This window comes from Phasianus colchicus, chromosome Z (assembly GCF_987193195.1).
Source record: "Phasianus colchicus chromosome Z, bPhaCol1.hap1.1, whole genome shotgun sequence".
Lineage (NCBI taxonomy): Eukaryota > Metazoa > Chordata > Aves > Galliformes > Phasianidae > Phasianus > Phasianus colchicus.
In genome coordinates this window covers 2,446,881-2,460,591 of record NC_143476.1, presented here as the reverse complement: position 1 = coordinate 2,460,591, position 13,711 = coordinate 2,446,881, and the positions used below count along the sequence as shown (strand labels likewise).

General features: G+C 48.0%; 2 protein-coding genes across 2 annotated transcripts in view; both read left to right on the top strand.

Annotated features, from left to right (window-relative positions):
• Window positions 1-13,711, top strand: part of LOC149912206 (rho GTPase-activating protein 32-like) — a 110,874-nt gene that overhangs the window by 31,819 nt on the left and 65,344 nt on the right. The gene's annotated exons all lie outside the window — the stretch shown is intronic.
• On the top strand, window positions 11,480-12,653 carry LOC149912210 (rho GTPase-activating protein 33-like). The gene is made up of 3 exons (XM_090130706.1): window positions 11,480-11,560; window positions 12,212-12,334; window positions 12,516-12,653. The coding sequence occupies exons 1-3, from the start codon at window positions 11,507-11,509 to the stop codon at window positions 12,651-12,653; spliced, it is 315 nt and encodes a 104-aa protein (XP_089986832.1). The 5' UTR covers window positions 11,480-11,506.

Here is a 13,711-nt window from a genome sequence, read left to right as displayed (position 1 = left end):
ATTACATATCTTTGTCCTGATGTCCTTCTAGAAGCTGGGACATTTCTCCATCTCAGCAGAAGAAGTCAGGATGGGTCCAAGGTGAGGGCACACTCTCCCCTGTTTATCTGGCACTCAAAGAGAAAGAGAAAATGAAAACCAGATGTTTTCCCCAGCCCATGGCAAACACCAGCCTTTCCATCCTTACAGTCTTCCTGACATCAGCAATAATTGAAACAACATCCCACTCACCTTTGCCATGTCTGGCAGAGTTTGCAGCTCTTTCTATTGCATCCCTCTTGCTTTCAAGTCAAGAGCTCCTGTGTCACACAAGGAAAAGCAATCTTTTACCTGCTTTGCCATGCTCATGGCAGCAGTAATGCAGATGCCTGCAGGTGATGCCCACAGGGACAGCCAGCCTGGACATATTTTCATTACATATCTTTGTCCTGATGTCCTTCTAGAAGCTGGAACATTTCTCCATCTCAGCAGAAGAGGGCAGGATGGGTCCAAGGTGAGGGCACACTCTCCCCTGTTTATCTGGCACTCAAAGAGAAAGAGAAAATGAAAACCAGATGTGTTTCCCAGACCATGGCAAACACCAGCCTTTCCATCCTTACAGTCTTCCTGTCATCAGCACTAATTGTAACAACATCCCACCCACCTTTGCCATGTCTGGCAGAGGTTACTGCTCTTTCTATTGCATCCCTCTAGCTTTCAAGTCAAGAGCTCCTGTGTCACACAAGGAAAAGCAATCTTTTACCTGCTTTGCCATGCTCATGGCAGCAGCAATGCAGATCCCTGCAGCTGATGCCCAAAGGGACAGCCACCCTGGATTTATTTTCATTACATATCTTTGTCCTGATGTCCTTCCAGAAGATGGAACATTTCTCCCTCTGAGCAGCAGAGGGCAGGAGGGTTCCAAGGTGAGGGCACACTCTCCCCTGTTTATCTGGCACTCAAAGAGAAAGAGAAAATGAAAACCAGATGTGTTTCCCTGCCCATGGCAAACACCAGCCTTTCCATCCTTACTGTCCTTCCTGACATCAGCAGCAATGGAAACAACATCCCACTCACCTTTGCCATGTCTGGTAGAGGTTGCAGCTCTTTCTATTGCATCCCTCTAGCTTTCAAGTCAAGAGCTCCTGTGTCACACAAGGAAAAGCAATCTTTTACCTGCTGTGCCATGCTCATGGCAGCAGCAATGCAGATGCCAGCAGCAGATGCCCACAAGGACAGCCAGCCTGGACTTATTTTCATTACATATCTTTGTCCTGATGTCCTTCTAGAAGCTTGGACATTTCTCCATCTCAGCAGAAGTGGGCAGGAGGGGTCCAAGGTGAGGGCACACTCTGCTCTTTATCTGGCACTCAAAGAGAAAGAGAAAATGAAAACCAGATGTGTTTCCCTGCCCATGGCAAACACCAGCCATTCCATCCTTACAGTCCTTCCTGACATCAGCACTAACTGAAACAACATCCCACTCACCCTTGCCATGTCTGGCAGAGGTTGCAACTCTTTCTATTGCATCCCTCTAGCTTTCAAGTCAAGAGCTCCTGTGTCACACAAGGAAAAGCAATCTTTTACCTGCTGTGCCATGCTCATGGCAGCAGCAATGCAGATGCCAGCAGCTGATGCCCACAAGGACAGACAGCCTGGACTTATTTTCATTACATAACTATGTCCTGATGTCCTTCTACAAGCTGGAACATTTCTCCATCTCAGCAGAAGAGGGCAGGATGGTTCCAACGTGAGGGCACACTCTCCCCTGTTTATCTGGCACTCAAAGAGAAAGAGAAAATGAAAACCAAATGTGTTTCCCTGCCCATGGCAAACACCAGCCTTTCCATCCTTACAGTCCTTCCTGCCATCAGCACTAATTGAAACAACATCCCACTCACCTTTGCCTAATCTGGCAGGGAGGTGATGCTCTTTCTAATATACCCCTCTTGCTTTGAATTCACCAGTGCTTGTGTCACACAAGGAAATGCAACATTCCAGCTGTTCTGCCATTCCCATAGCAACAACTATGCAGATGCGAGCAGCTGATGCCCACAAGGACAGCCAACCTGGACTTATTTTCATTACATATCTTTGTCCTGTAGTCCCTCTAGAAGGTTGAACACTTCTCCATCTCTGCTGCAATGGTCAAAAAGGGTCCAAGTTTAGGGCACACTCGCCTCATGGCCTCTTCCACTCAAAGACAAAGGGAACATGAAAACCAGAAGTTTTTCTTTGCCCATGGCAGACACTAGCCTTTCCATCCTGACAGTCCTTCCTACAATCACCTGGAATTGAAACAACATCCCCCACATCTCTTTTTTGAACTTATTCATGCATGAATAATAATAATGAGAATTTTTCTGTAAATCTTATTTCTGCATGGAAACGATCTGATAACCGGAGCTTTTTTCTCTAAAACAATCCAGCGAATTTGCATTGCTTATCTATGTACGCAAAATGTTTTTGCCATTCATCTCAAATATCAATACATCTGGCAAAATAAGATAGAAAAAGTATTTACAGACATTTTTGGACATAGATTACTTCTGGTCAAGTGGGAAAGAATCCCTAAGCTGCAATCATGAAATACTTTTATCACTTTCTCTGATTTAGCCAGTGTTACTAAAAGGGAAATAAGACACAGGCTTTTTAAAGCAGCTGCCAATTTAAGAATGATAATAAGTTTTATTATTCTTGGCTAAGATCAAAGTCCCGCATTTCAGGATTATCTCCAGCTCATCAAGTATAATTAACAGTTTTGGATTGCCACAATATTATATAGCAATATTGTCTTCCTGCAATGAATTTCATTGTTTTGACACGTGCCACAGGTTGTTAATAGATTGCCTGATTACCATTTATTTTTTATATTGGCTTATGATGACTACAGAAAATTATACAGCAGCACCATAAAAACTTTAAATCCTATCCCACGTATCTGCACTCATACGAAAATAATATTGGAAAGCATTGGTGAAACTAAGATTACAAAATAAAGCAGAGGACAATTTCAGTGAAAGCCTGCAGGTTTCACAGCTCTGCCCATTTCAAACCCCTGAAGACATCCACGGGTTTCCTGCTGTGGGACACAGGCACTCACCTGCAGCTCAGCACTGCCTGCTCATGCCTGTGCACACCTTCAGGCTGGAACCAAGGAAATCCTCAGCAAAGACATCAGTACACTTTTGTTATGATGACTTTCATAAAGAAGCATCAAATATTTCTTCACGAGAAATACTGCAAGTCCCTTTGACACTAGCCCTTATTTTAAATGTTTAGATTTGTGCTTCATTCAGGCGTGCTGTCACTCACAAAAAGATTTTTATTCTTTTGTTTTTCATTCTGAGGAACACAGTGATTTCTGCCTTGTTTACTGACTGTAGGCACGGCAATACTCCTGCACCTTCCGGGAAACAGCAAATCCATCTCTTTCACACCCTACTTCTATCAAGCTCATTCACCTTACAAGGTATTTATTGCAAGCAGCTCTTCCAGAAATGGAGATTAACAGAGCCTGCAACCCAGGACACCTCAGTAAGCCAGTACTTTTCATCTCCTGAAGGTGTAGGTAGACACAGAGCTGGAACATCTTTTCCAGAGCTGTGTGATGCTATCTCATCTGTGTTCCCTTACTGTTGACTCAGTGTCACTTCTTATCTAACCTGGTTGCATCCCAGGATTTCTGGTGCCAAAAATAAACTGACAGCTTTCATCACTAGTTAAAAGGAAACTGCAATAGGAAAAGCAATTTTTCTGATTTCCCTGTTGATCAAAGATGCTTCATGCAAGCCTGATGCGGTAGAAACAATATCAGCTTTAGAATGACAGTCATTAGAGCAGAATCCTTTCACTGATGAAATCCCACAGTCCTGATTCATACAACACTGACACTGGAGGACACAGTAGTTTAGATGAGAGCGCATTAAAAATGACTAAGTTAAGGTCTCAGCAAAGAGTGACAAGTATGAAAAAAAGAAGTTGCAGAAACTGCTTCAGTTTGGCACTCTGGCATAAAGTATGACAACACACAACCTGCCTGTGCAGTTCCAGAAGCAGAAGAAAGCCGTCAACCAAGACTTGTTCTCATCTGCTCTGAAAGTCCACTGGGACAAGGCCACTTTTCTCTGACGTGCTTCCAGAAGTATCACTTCTGAGCACTGTGCCAGGGAGTTACAAGATACTGTTTGTGTGTACAGAGGAGAAAAAGACGTCTGTCTGGAAACAGACTTGGTGAAGGAGAAGCAGCATTTTCCAGAGTACTTCAGAAAGAACTGAGCACTGCCCCAAGAGCTTCAGAGCGGCAGGCTGTCACAGTGTGCCAACCAGCTCAGCTGTGAGTTGGCACTGAAGCTGCACCACAGGGAGAACAAAGCCCCCTGTGCACCCTTGGAGAGCCAAGGGTTGGAGATTCATGAACCTTGAGCTCCTTTCCAAGCCGGGCCATGCTGTGATTCTGGGATTCTCACCTTTGCCTCATCTGGCAGAGGGAGGCAGCTCTTTCTCTTGTCTCCCTCTGGCTGTCAGGTCACCAGGGCCAGTGTCACACAGGGAACTGCAAACACTGTGTGTGCTGTGCCCTGCCCATGGCAGCACAGAGGCAGCTGCCAGCAGCTGATGCCCACAAGGACAGCCAGCCTGGACTTCCTTTGATTCCTTCCCTTTGGATCAGCGTCCTTCAGGAAGGCGGAACATCTCTCCAGCTGAGCAGCAGAGGACAGCAGGGCTTCGTTGTCTGGGCATGTTCTCTTCTGGCCCTCTGGCCCTCACAGACACAGGAGGAGGACACAGAGGCTGCTGTCACACAGCCAGCCCTGCCTCTCAGGTCAGCTCTCAGGCCATCCTCTCTCCCCTCAGCAGCAGCTCACTGTTCTGCACTCCTCTGGCCTGGGCTGGCAGAGGTGTGCAGCAGTTCTGCTGATCTCCCAGTGCTGGCCATGTCTGCAGTGCCTGTGTGAAAGACACAGGAAGCTGCCAGCATTGCACTGCTCTGCTGTGCCCCTGCCATCACCGAGTTTGCTGTCAGCAGCTGCTGCTACACATCCATTCAGGCACAGGCCTTTCCTTCCTGGCCCTCTTTCCCCCCCTCTCTCCTCTGCTCTCTCTCGTGCTCCCCTTTGGCCTGGGCTGGCTGAGCAGTGCAGGCCTTGTTGTTGCTCCCTGGGCCAACTACGTCACGGTTCCCCGTGACTCTGCCAGCTGCTCTGACACAGCGACTGCGTCCTCAGTGTGGATTCCAGAATGCGACAGACGTCCAGAGAAGACTTCCAGGGCTGATTGGAACATGCTGCCATCAAGAACTGCCATGGCTCAGGCCCCCTGGGAATCTGCTCACAGCGAAAGCTGCTGTCACTCTGTGTGGGCACAGCCTTGTCTGTGTAGGCCTGCTCACACTGCAGCCCCTGTCTGCACCAGAACCGTGCCGATCCACCTTCTCTTGGCCTCCTTGCCTGCATGGAAAAGGGCAGCTTGGGCTGAAGTCCCTCAACTTTCAGATGGCCGAGTGAAGTCTCTGAGCCCTGGTGACCCACTCAGCTCTTCAGCCTGCTGACCTGCTCTGCTGGGGCTGTCTTAAAAGGCAGAGGGCACATTATCCTAATGTCCCCACATCCATCCCTCTTAGCATACTGTAGGCCAGTTCCTAAAAGGACACCTGCACAATCTCTCTGAATGTTAATCAACATGTAGTTAGTTTTCAGTGGTGATTAGCTATGTGTTTAGTCAGAGGTGCAATGGTTCTAATGGTGAGAGAAAGACATTCCCAGTTGTCATCAGGTGGAACACACTTCAGACTGGAATCCTCAAGCAGACTGCAGTCAAGCTTTCTTAATTATTCGTTGTTCTTATCAATTCAGACGCATCTCTTAATTCCTGCTTGAATGAACATTCTGTAATAATCTGCTGAGACAGCGCAAGGCTTGACAATGAGACTATAGTTTATGAAAGCAGCACTTTTTACTTCCTTTACAAGTTCTTATCTGAATGCTAAATACAACATCAATTCACTTCTCACTGGGTTGAACGTTTTAAATATTTGGTAAACATAATGGTTCTAATTCTGACATTTAATATGAAAATATTAAAATTCCTTGTAAGTACTTTTTTGTTAGAATGCCAGATGCTAAAGGGATGAAGTGGCACAAGAAAGCAAAATATCTTTGCTGATGGCAGGAAGGACTGTAAGGATGGAAAGGCTGGTGTTTGCCATGGGCAGGGAAACACATCTGGTTTTCTTGTTCCCTTTGTCTTTGAGTGCCAGAAAAACAGAGGAGAGCGTGCCCTCACCTTGGACCCCTCCTGCCCTCTGCTGCTGAGATGGAGAAATGTTCCAGCTTGTAGAAGGACATCAGGACAAAGATATGTAATGAAAATAAGTCCAGGCTGGCTGTACTTGTGGGCATCTGTTGCTGGAAAATTTAATGTCAGTAAACTGCCTAGATAATGACAGAATGAGGGTGACAATAGAATGGTACGTAATCACAGTACAATGAAAAAAGTATGCAGGGTGCAGGAAGGGAGGTGTGGACATTCTGAGTTGCAACTCTTTATTTGCTCCAGAAAGCTCTATCAGAATGGAAGACTGAAGGAAATACTTTGAGTGTTTTCTAATGTGACTGGATGAAAGATCCATGTGGCAAATTGAATAACTGAGTGGTAAAGGGACATAGATACCTCACTGTTTCATGGAACCTCTCAGTTAAGCACCTGAGCACTGTGTACAGGACTTGGGAATATAAGTATTAGAGGATGATGGAATATCTGTATTTGGAAGGGACCTCGAGGATCATGTATTCCACCTCCTGGTTCCACACCGGACCTCCTCTGGGTCAAGCCCTGTGTCTGAGAGCATTGTGCAAATGCTCTTTGGCCTTTGTCAGCTCAGTGCCAAACCACTACCCTGGGGAGCCAGTGCCAAATTCCATGTATCTAGTTCATCCTACAGAATGATGCCAAGAACAGTTATAGAGATCGACTTACAAACAAAATTCTTGTCTTGAATTAATGGTACACTCACCATTTTAAAAATAAATAAATAAATAAATAAAAAATCAAAGCCACATTCTTACACTGGCATTTTACAGTATTGTCAGGTTTTTGTAATTCTGTTGTGTCAGATCAAGGTTCTCTCATCGTGAAATAATGATCAAGTTCTCTTTTCAGATCTAAACATACAAATGTTAAAGGCAGCAGTGCTGTTCAAGAGTACATTACCAGCTCAAACACTGCTTTGGCTGTAAAACTGAAGGTAGTAAGGAATTTTATCAAGGAGTTAGAAGAAAACATGTAAGTGTAGATTTAAAAGCAACCTGTATTGTTACTTAGAGTTTGATATAGTGTAATCCAATGCACAGTACTTGTAACGTGTGTTTTACAAAATGCTTTGCAATGTAGGCATCTATTAAGATAAATGCTGCAAGTTCTGATATGTCCATGACCTTTTCAAACTGTTCCTTACTCCTACACATCACTACGAGTAGTTCTTCTGTCAGGAAGGATCACATGAGTAATTAACCTGTGACCTTAAGTCTGGAATTAAATGCATACAGTGGAAGTAAGAGCTGTGGTTTATTTTGATCTTTCAGTGTTGAACAGCCGAGGTGTTTTGCTTTGGAGGGTGGATAGTGATGGGACACGTGGGGAACGGCTTTAAACTGAGACGGGGGGGTGTTGAGGTTTAGGTTGGATGTGAGGAGGAAGTTTTTCAGCCAGAGGGTGGTGAGGCACTGGAACAGGTTGCCCAGGGAGGCTGTGGATGCCCCATCCCTGCAGGCATCCAAGGCCAGGCTGGATGTGGCTCTGGGCAGCCTGGGCTGCTGGTTGGCAGGTCAGAAAGCCCACAGGACTTTATTGCAGCCCTGGGTGCAGGGGGATCACTGCTCCTAGCATGCACACAGAAGAGCTGGAGCACACAGGTGATGTACATTCCACTTGTGAACATTCCTGCAATTGCAGAGAGCGTGCGCCTGTTCCAATCACTGCTGCACAGATTAAAAACTGATTGCAGATGAGCTGTTTTGGTATGGGGTTCTTGCCAACGGTCTGCAGTGGCTGTGTGATTCCTCGGGGAGTTGCTCTCCAGCCCAAAGGTCATGTCCTAAGTCGACCAGATCCCGTTTGTGTCCAGAAATGGCTGACAGCAGATCAGCTGCTGGTCAAGTTTCTAACATCACACTGGCCTTGCTCCAGTGTCTGTGTCATCAGCCCCAGCACATACGGTGCACCTCTTCAAGGCTTTGCAACACTGAGACTCTGCACTTGGGCTCCAGACATCCTGCTGCACCAAGAGGTTATTCTAGCTTTGGTATCTTGCAACTTTGTATATAACTACATCACTGTAACCATAGATGTCTAGGAGCATGGAGATGGAGAAATTCATCTTCCTGTAATTCTCTGTACTGCAGCCCCGTGGTTGTCAACACCTAATGCAATATTGAAATTTCAGTTGAGAAATTGAAAGCTGTCCCTAAAAAAAAACATCTGCATTTGTTATTGAAATCACACTAAGGATCAAGAAATCCAAATGCTTCTAGCATAACCACAATTATAGGCAGTGTTTAGACAAGCTCTTACAGGAAAACCATGAACACAAGGCTAAAGAGAGACTAAGTGATGCACTCTGCAGGAATACTCATGGAAGTATTCACAGTGCAGGAGTCTGATCTGATTACAGATGCTGTGCTTTAAGTACCCCTTATCATATCTTTTTTTGTCACTATTCTTAGGAAAATATCCTAAACTCGGGGTATCAGATACCAATAAGAAAGAACTCTTACATCGTTCTTATACGTCTAAAGATCTAAAATGTTTGGAGGGCAATGGATGTTGGTTGGAGATTTCTGTGACCTCCCTCCCAACAAGTGTCCTATTTGCCTTCTTTGTAAGAGAATGAACTTTTTCATGGTGAGCATGGAACAGGCTGCCCAGGGAGGCTGTGGGTTCTGCACTCTGCAGGAATACTCATGGAAGTATTCACACTGCAGGAGATCTGATTACAGATGCTGTGCTTTAAGTACCCCTTATCATATCTTTTTTTTCACTGTTGTGCAGGGGTTGGACTCAGTGATCTCTGGAGGCTGGAGATGCTGTTTCCTAATGGCAGATGGCAGATGGAGAGAGGAAAAGCAAGTGCAAGGCATGCTGTGCATAGCCACCACATGGCATCTGCACCATTTCCCCCTGCACAAAGGAGGAGCAGCTCACAAGCTTGGCCTGGGCCAGGGAAGGGAGCAGACAAACATCTGGACCGACCCCAAACGAGCTGGTTCTGCAGGTTGGGTGTCTTCTGCTGCTTGTCTCACATCCTGCTGCTCAGCGGTAGATTTGTTCCTGCTCAGTGCTAACAGGAAACTCACACAGCATTTCTGTTTCAGCTGTGCCAACGCTTTGATCCCTTGCTGCTTGGATGGGGTGTTTGAAGAAGGATGCCTGTGCTGATGTCCAGCCAGGCTTTGGGGATGAGTCTCCACACCAGGGTCCGTCTGACAGGACTGAGGGTTGGGGATCCAGCCAGGTCGAGTCCAGTGTGCTTTGCTCTTGTTCTTAGTGCTTGTTTTTGCTCAGGAGGGCAGGAGGTGAACCTCGTGAACCAATGCCTGCAGACGGGGTTTGCAGAGAAAGAGGTCTTGCAGGCCTTGTGTGACAGCCACGGAGCTGCAGCGAGGCTGCATCAGTGTAAAACACCAGAGATCCACGGAGGTGTGAAGGGGAGCTGTGGGCTGCAGTCACGCAGGAAGGGATGTGCATGCTTGGGGTTTGGTTGTTGTGTGTGTGTTAAGTGACTGTGATACCACTGCTGGGTCAGTGTGAGTGTACGGAACAAGTGTGACAGCCTTTTTGATGGAGCCCTGTGAAAGGAGTCCTACGGACTTGAGATCCAACTATCAGCCCGTGGGCATCATCCAGGAGTTGGGGTAGGGGATGAGGCAAGGGAAGTTGGGCTGAGAAAGGGATAAAGCAGTCTGGCAGCAGTTCTGTGTTTCTCCCATCTCCTGCTTTATTTCCTTCCAGGTGAAATAGATGGGTGCTGCAACATGCCCTTGAATGTAACAAAAGCCACTCTAGTGTGGATTTGACATGGGCCCAGCACTGCAAGGTACGCTGCTGGGAGGAAGCGTCCATCTGGCTGAGGGCAGGAAGGCCCTCCAGAGGGATGCACTGAGGCCAGTTGTGCGAGGCTCAACAAGAGCAAGCGCCAGGTCCTGCGCTTTGGTCATGACGACCCCGTGCCAGCTTCTCCAGGATTTGGCTGGGGTAGAATTCCAAGCAGCCCCTGATTCCAGAACGTTGGGCTGGGCTGTTGGAATCTTCTGCCCTTGTGACTGGTCTTGCCTCCCCACCCTGTGCGTCGTGGTGGAGCAGCCTGGTGGCCCTCAGTGATGTCATAAGGGCTAGAATGAGGGGAGGAGCAGTGCGTGCTGCGTCCCTTCATTGGAGCGCTGGAGCTCTGACTGAGCAGCTCGCTTGTTGCACTTGTGCACCGACTGCGTCCCTTTGTCTTCACACCGTCCTGTGCAGCACCTTGTAGGTAAGCTGAGACAGTGTGGGAGAGACGGGGGGACAGTGAGTGCTGAGAACTGCTGGCTGGCGGAGCTCATAGGATCACATTATCTCCATCAGCAGAGGGGTGGTCAGCAGGGACAGGGAGGTGATCGTCCCCCCCTGCTCTGCTCTTGTGAGGCCCCAGCTGCACTACAGTGTCCAGAAAGACAGGGAGCTGTTGGAGAGGGTCCAGAGGCGAGCCACAGAGATGATCAGGGGACAGGAGCACCTCCCCTGCAAAGACAGGCTGAGGGAGCTGGGCTTGTTCAGCCTGGAGAAAAGAAGGCTGTGGGGTGACCTCATGGCAGCCTTCAGTACCTAAAGGGAGCCTAAAAAGAGGAGGGGAATCAACTCTTTGAAAGGGTAGATAACAGCAGGACAAGGGGAAACGGTTTTAAGTTGAAAACTTGAGTTTTTAAGTTGAGGGAGGGCAGACTTTGGATTTTCCGTCGTAGTCTTTGCTAAACCGTGGAAGCAAACTGACCTGCTCTTTCTCTCTCCTCTCTCCACCCTCTGCCTGCTTCCCTGCTGCAGCTTTTGCTCGTGGAAGATCAGAGCAAAGTGACAAGGAACGGCTGCGGATTCGTGAGATTTCTCTCCCTCGTTCTGATCTCTTGCCAGGTACCTGCCATGCTTTGTCCCCCCACATGCTTTAGCAGCCCGTGACGCCCCGTGTTTAGTAACACAGCCTCATCCAGCTTTGATGGGACGCTGGTCACGTGTGGGTTTTCTCCACGTGCTCTGCAGCTCAGCCCTCAGAAGGATGCTGTCTGTGGTGCTGTGACCAGCTGGTTTTATGGAAAGCAATCCCTTAGGCAAAGAGTCCCAGCCCCAGCTTGTGCAGAGCTGCACAGCATCACCAGGGACACCAGCAGGCGTGCTTGGGCTGTGTGAGTGTGCCCGACAGCTGTAGGGAGCACAGCAGAGATGTGAACAGAGAAGATAAAAGTGTGTTTCTTTTCAGTTCCAGCTTGTCACACCTACGCTGATGGCTGTGGCGTGCAGCGAGATCAGCTGTGGGCCTGACCTGGCATGGACAGAGGTAGAGTATGAAGCTCTGATTGGTCTTTGTTCCCTGACTGCAGCCAGCAGAGTGAGCCGCAGATGTGCTCTCCTGCTTTCCAAGAGAGCTCCTCTGTGGCAAGACAGTAGTGCAAGCGTGGCAAGTTTATAAAAGTACCAGAGCCGTCTCGGCTGTTGTGTTTGTCCTCTACTGACTTTTCCCTTGAAATGGCTGCAGAAACAACAATCATTCTCTGCTCTGTTTGGCCTCGCTGTTGGTTGGACTGCTCAAGAGAGCTGCTTGGTGCTTGCAGTGGCACTGTTTGCACCTTGTAACTGCAGCCGTAGCTTTGGTTTCCCTCTGTACGGTCTCTTAGCATCTGAAACAGTCAGCCTTCCTGCACAAAGAGCGCAGGAAAGGAGGGGGCAAAATGGACAAGGCCACCTGTCTGCGTCAGTGCCATTGCTGATTAGTCTGGGTGGGGAGAGATGCATCTTTGCATTGCCTGGCGTGTGCCTGCTGCACACCAGGGAGAGAAACAGCCGTTATTAGACTTGCAGTTCCTTCTGAAGTGCCCATGATAAGGACCGAGTGCATTTCCTGCAGCTTTCTCTGCAGATGTGCTCCTCACCTTGAAATCCTCCTTGTTGGTTCCTGGCTCCTCACCGTGGCCTGTGCTCTCTGTTTCAGACTGAGAACAAGGGGAAACCCCTGCTGGACCATGGGGAGTCAGCTGTGAACATTCCAGCTATTGCTGCTGCCCATGCTATTAAGAGATACGTTGCCCAGGCAGCGGATGAACTCTCCTTTGAGGTAAGCAGTTCAAGGCGTTCCTTGTTGTTCAATTTTACAATGGCAAATGCCTTCAGAGCTGCACTTGTGCAAGTGCTCTCATGCTCGGCGATGTTTGGCAGTGCAGAAGAATGCAGTCATTTGAGCTGTGCTTTCCTCCCAGCTGTGCTGAAGCTGGGATTGACGTTGCAATCTCTTGCAGGTGGGAGACATCGTGTGTGTCATCGACATGCCACCAAAGGAGCTGACCCCCTGGTGGAGAGGCAAGCTCGGCTTCCAGGTAGGCAAAAGCTTCAGACTGGAGAGTGCAACTTCAGTAAAGGCAGGAATCTCAGCTTAGAGCTGCTCTGCCTGCACAGGATGCCTAGTGGACATAAACAGTTTCACTGTGTCGGTGTCAGAGGACCTTGCCTTTGGCTGCAAATGTGAAAAATTATTACCATTATGCTGTGAACTATGGCCATTTCGAGGGAAATGTTATGTGGCTTTTGGTTTAACAGTTCATTTCTGAGAAGTGCTGCATGCAATAGTTGGCCTCTCTTTTCTTCTTGTTACAGGTTGGTTTTTTCCCAGGGGAGTGTGTGGAACTCATTAATAAGAACATTCCTGAGGCACTCATCAATTCTGTGCCAAAGCCAGGTACGGATGTTACAGTTGATGGTGTGGGGAAGCAAAATGAAGTCTTTTTGGGGGTGTGTTCCATGTTTAGTACCTCCTTTATCCATCCCACATTGTCCTCTGGGTTGATGATTCTTCATGCACACCATGGGGCAGAGATTTGGCCCAATCCTCCTGTGTTTATGATTGGACTTGGCAAAACTATAGAATCTTCATAGAATGGCTTGGGATAGTAGGGTCCTTAAGGATCCTCAAGCTTCCACTTCCTTGCATCAGGCTGTGCTGCCAGCCCCCACATTTAATGTCAGATTAGACCAGGCTGCCCAGGGCCCCATCCAACCTGGCCTTGGGCTCCTCCAGAGATGGGGAAAATCCCTTTTTGTATGTACTGGTTGGTAATGTTCTTCCCGTTCTGACGTGCTCTGTAGAATGTGCTGTGCTCGGCCTCGTCCAACGGAGCCAGACCTGAAATGACCTGGTTTCTTCCTTTTGTTGTGCAGTGCCCAAGAAACGCAGCAAGATCCTCACCTTCCTTCGTTCCTTGGTGAAGGCCCGCCCAAAGAAACCGACCGAGCGGGAGGTGGAGAAGGAAAGGGTGTTTGGCGGTGACCTGGGAGAGCATCTTCTCCACTCCGGTCGTGATGGTAAGGAGCTGCCCATTCCTGAGATCTTCCTCTGCTGGGCATCTAAAGAAGATGAAAGGGAGCTCATATCTAGCAGGGGGCAGGCTGATAGCCGTGGAGACACGTGTAATGGGAGTTGATGGCTGAAGGATAAAGT

Coding starts and splice junctions, on each gene's coding strand:
- LOC149912210 (XM_090130706.1), top strand. CDS start 11,507: ATGGCTGTGGCGTGCAGCGAGATCAGCTGTGGGCCTGACCTGGCATGG. Junction 11,561..12,211: donor CTGACCTGGCATGGACAGAG/GTAGAGTATGAA, acceptor TCTCTGTTTCAG/ACTGAGAACAAGGGGAAACC. Junction 12,335..12,515: donor CGGATGAACTCTCCTTTGAG/GTAAGCAGTTCA, acceptor AATCTCTTGCAG/GTGGGAGACATCGTGTGTGT.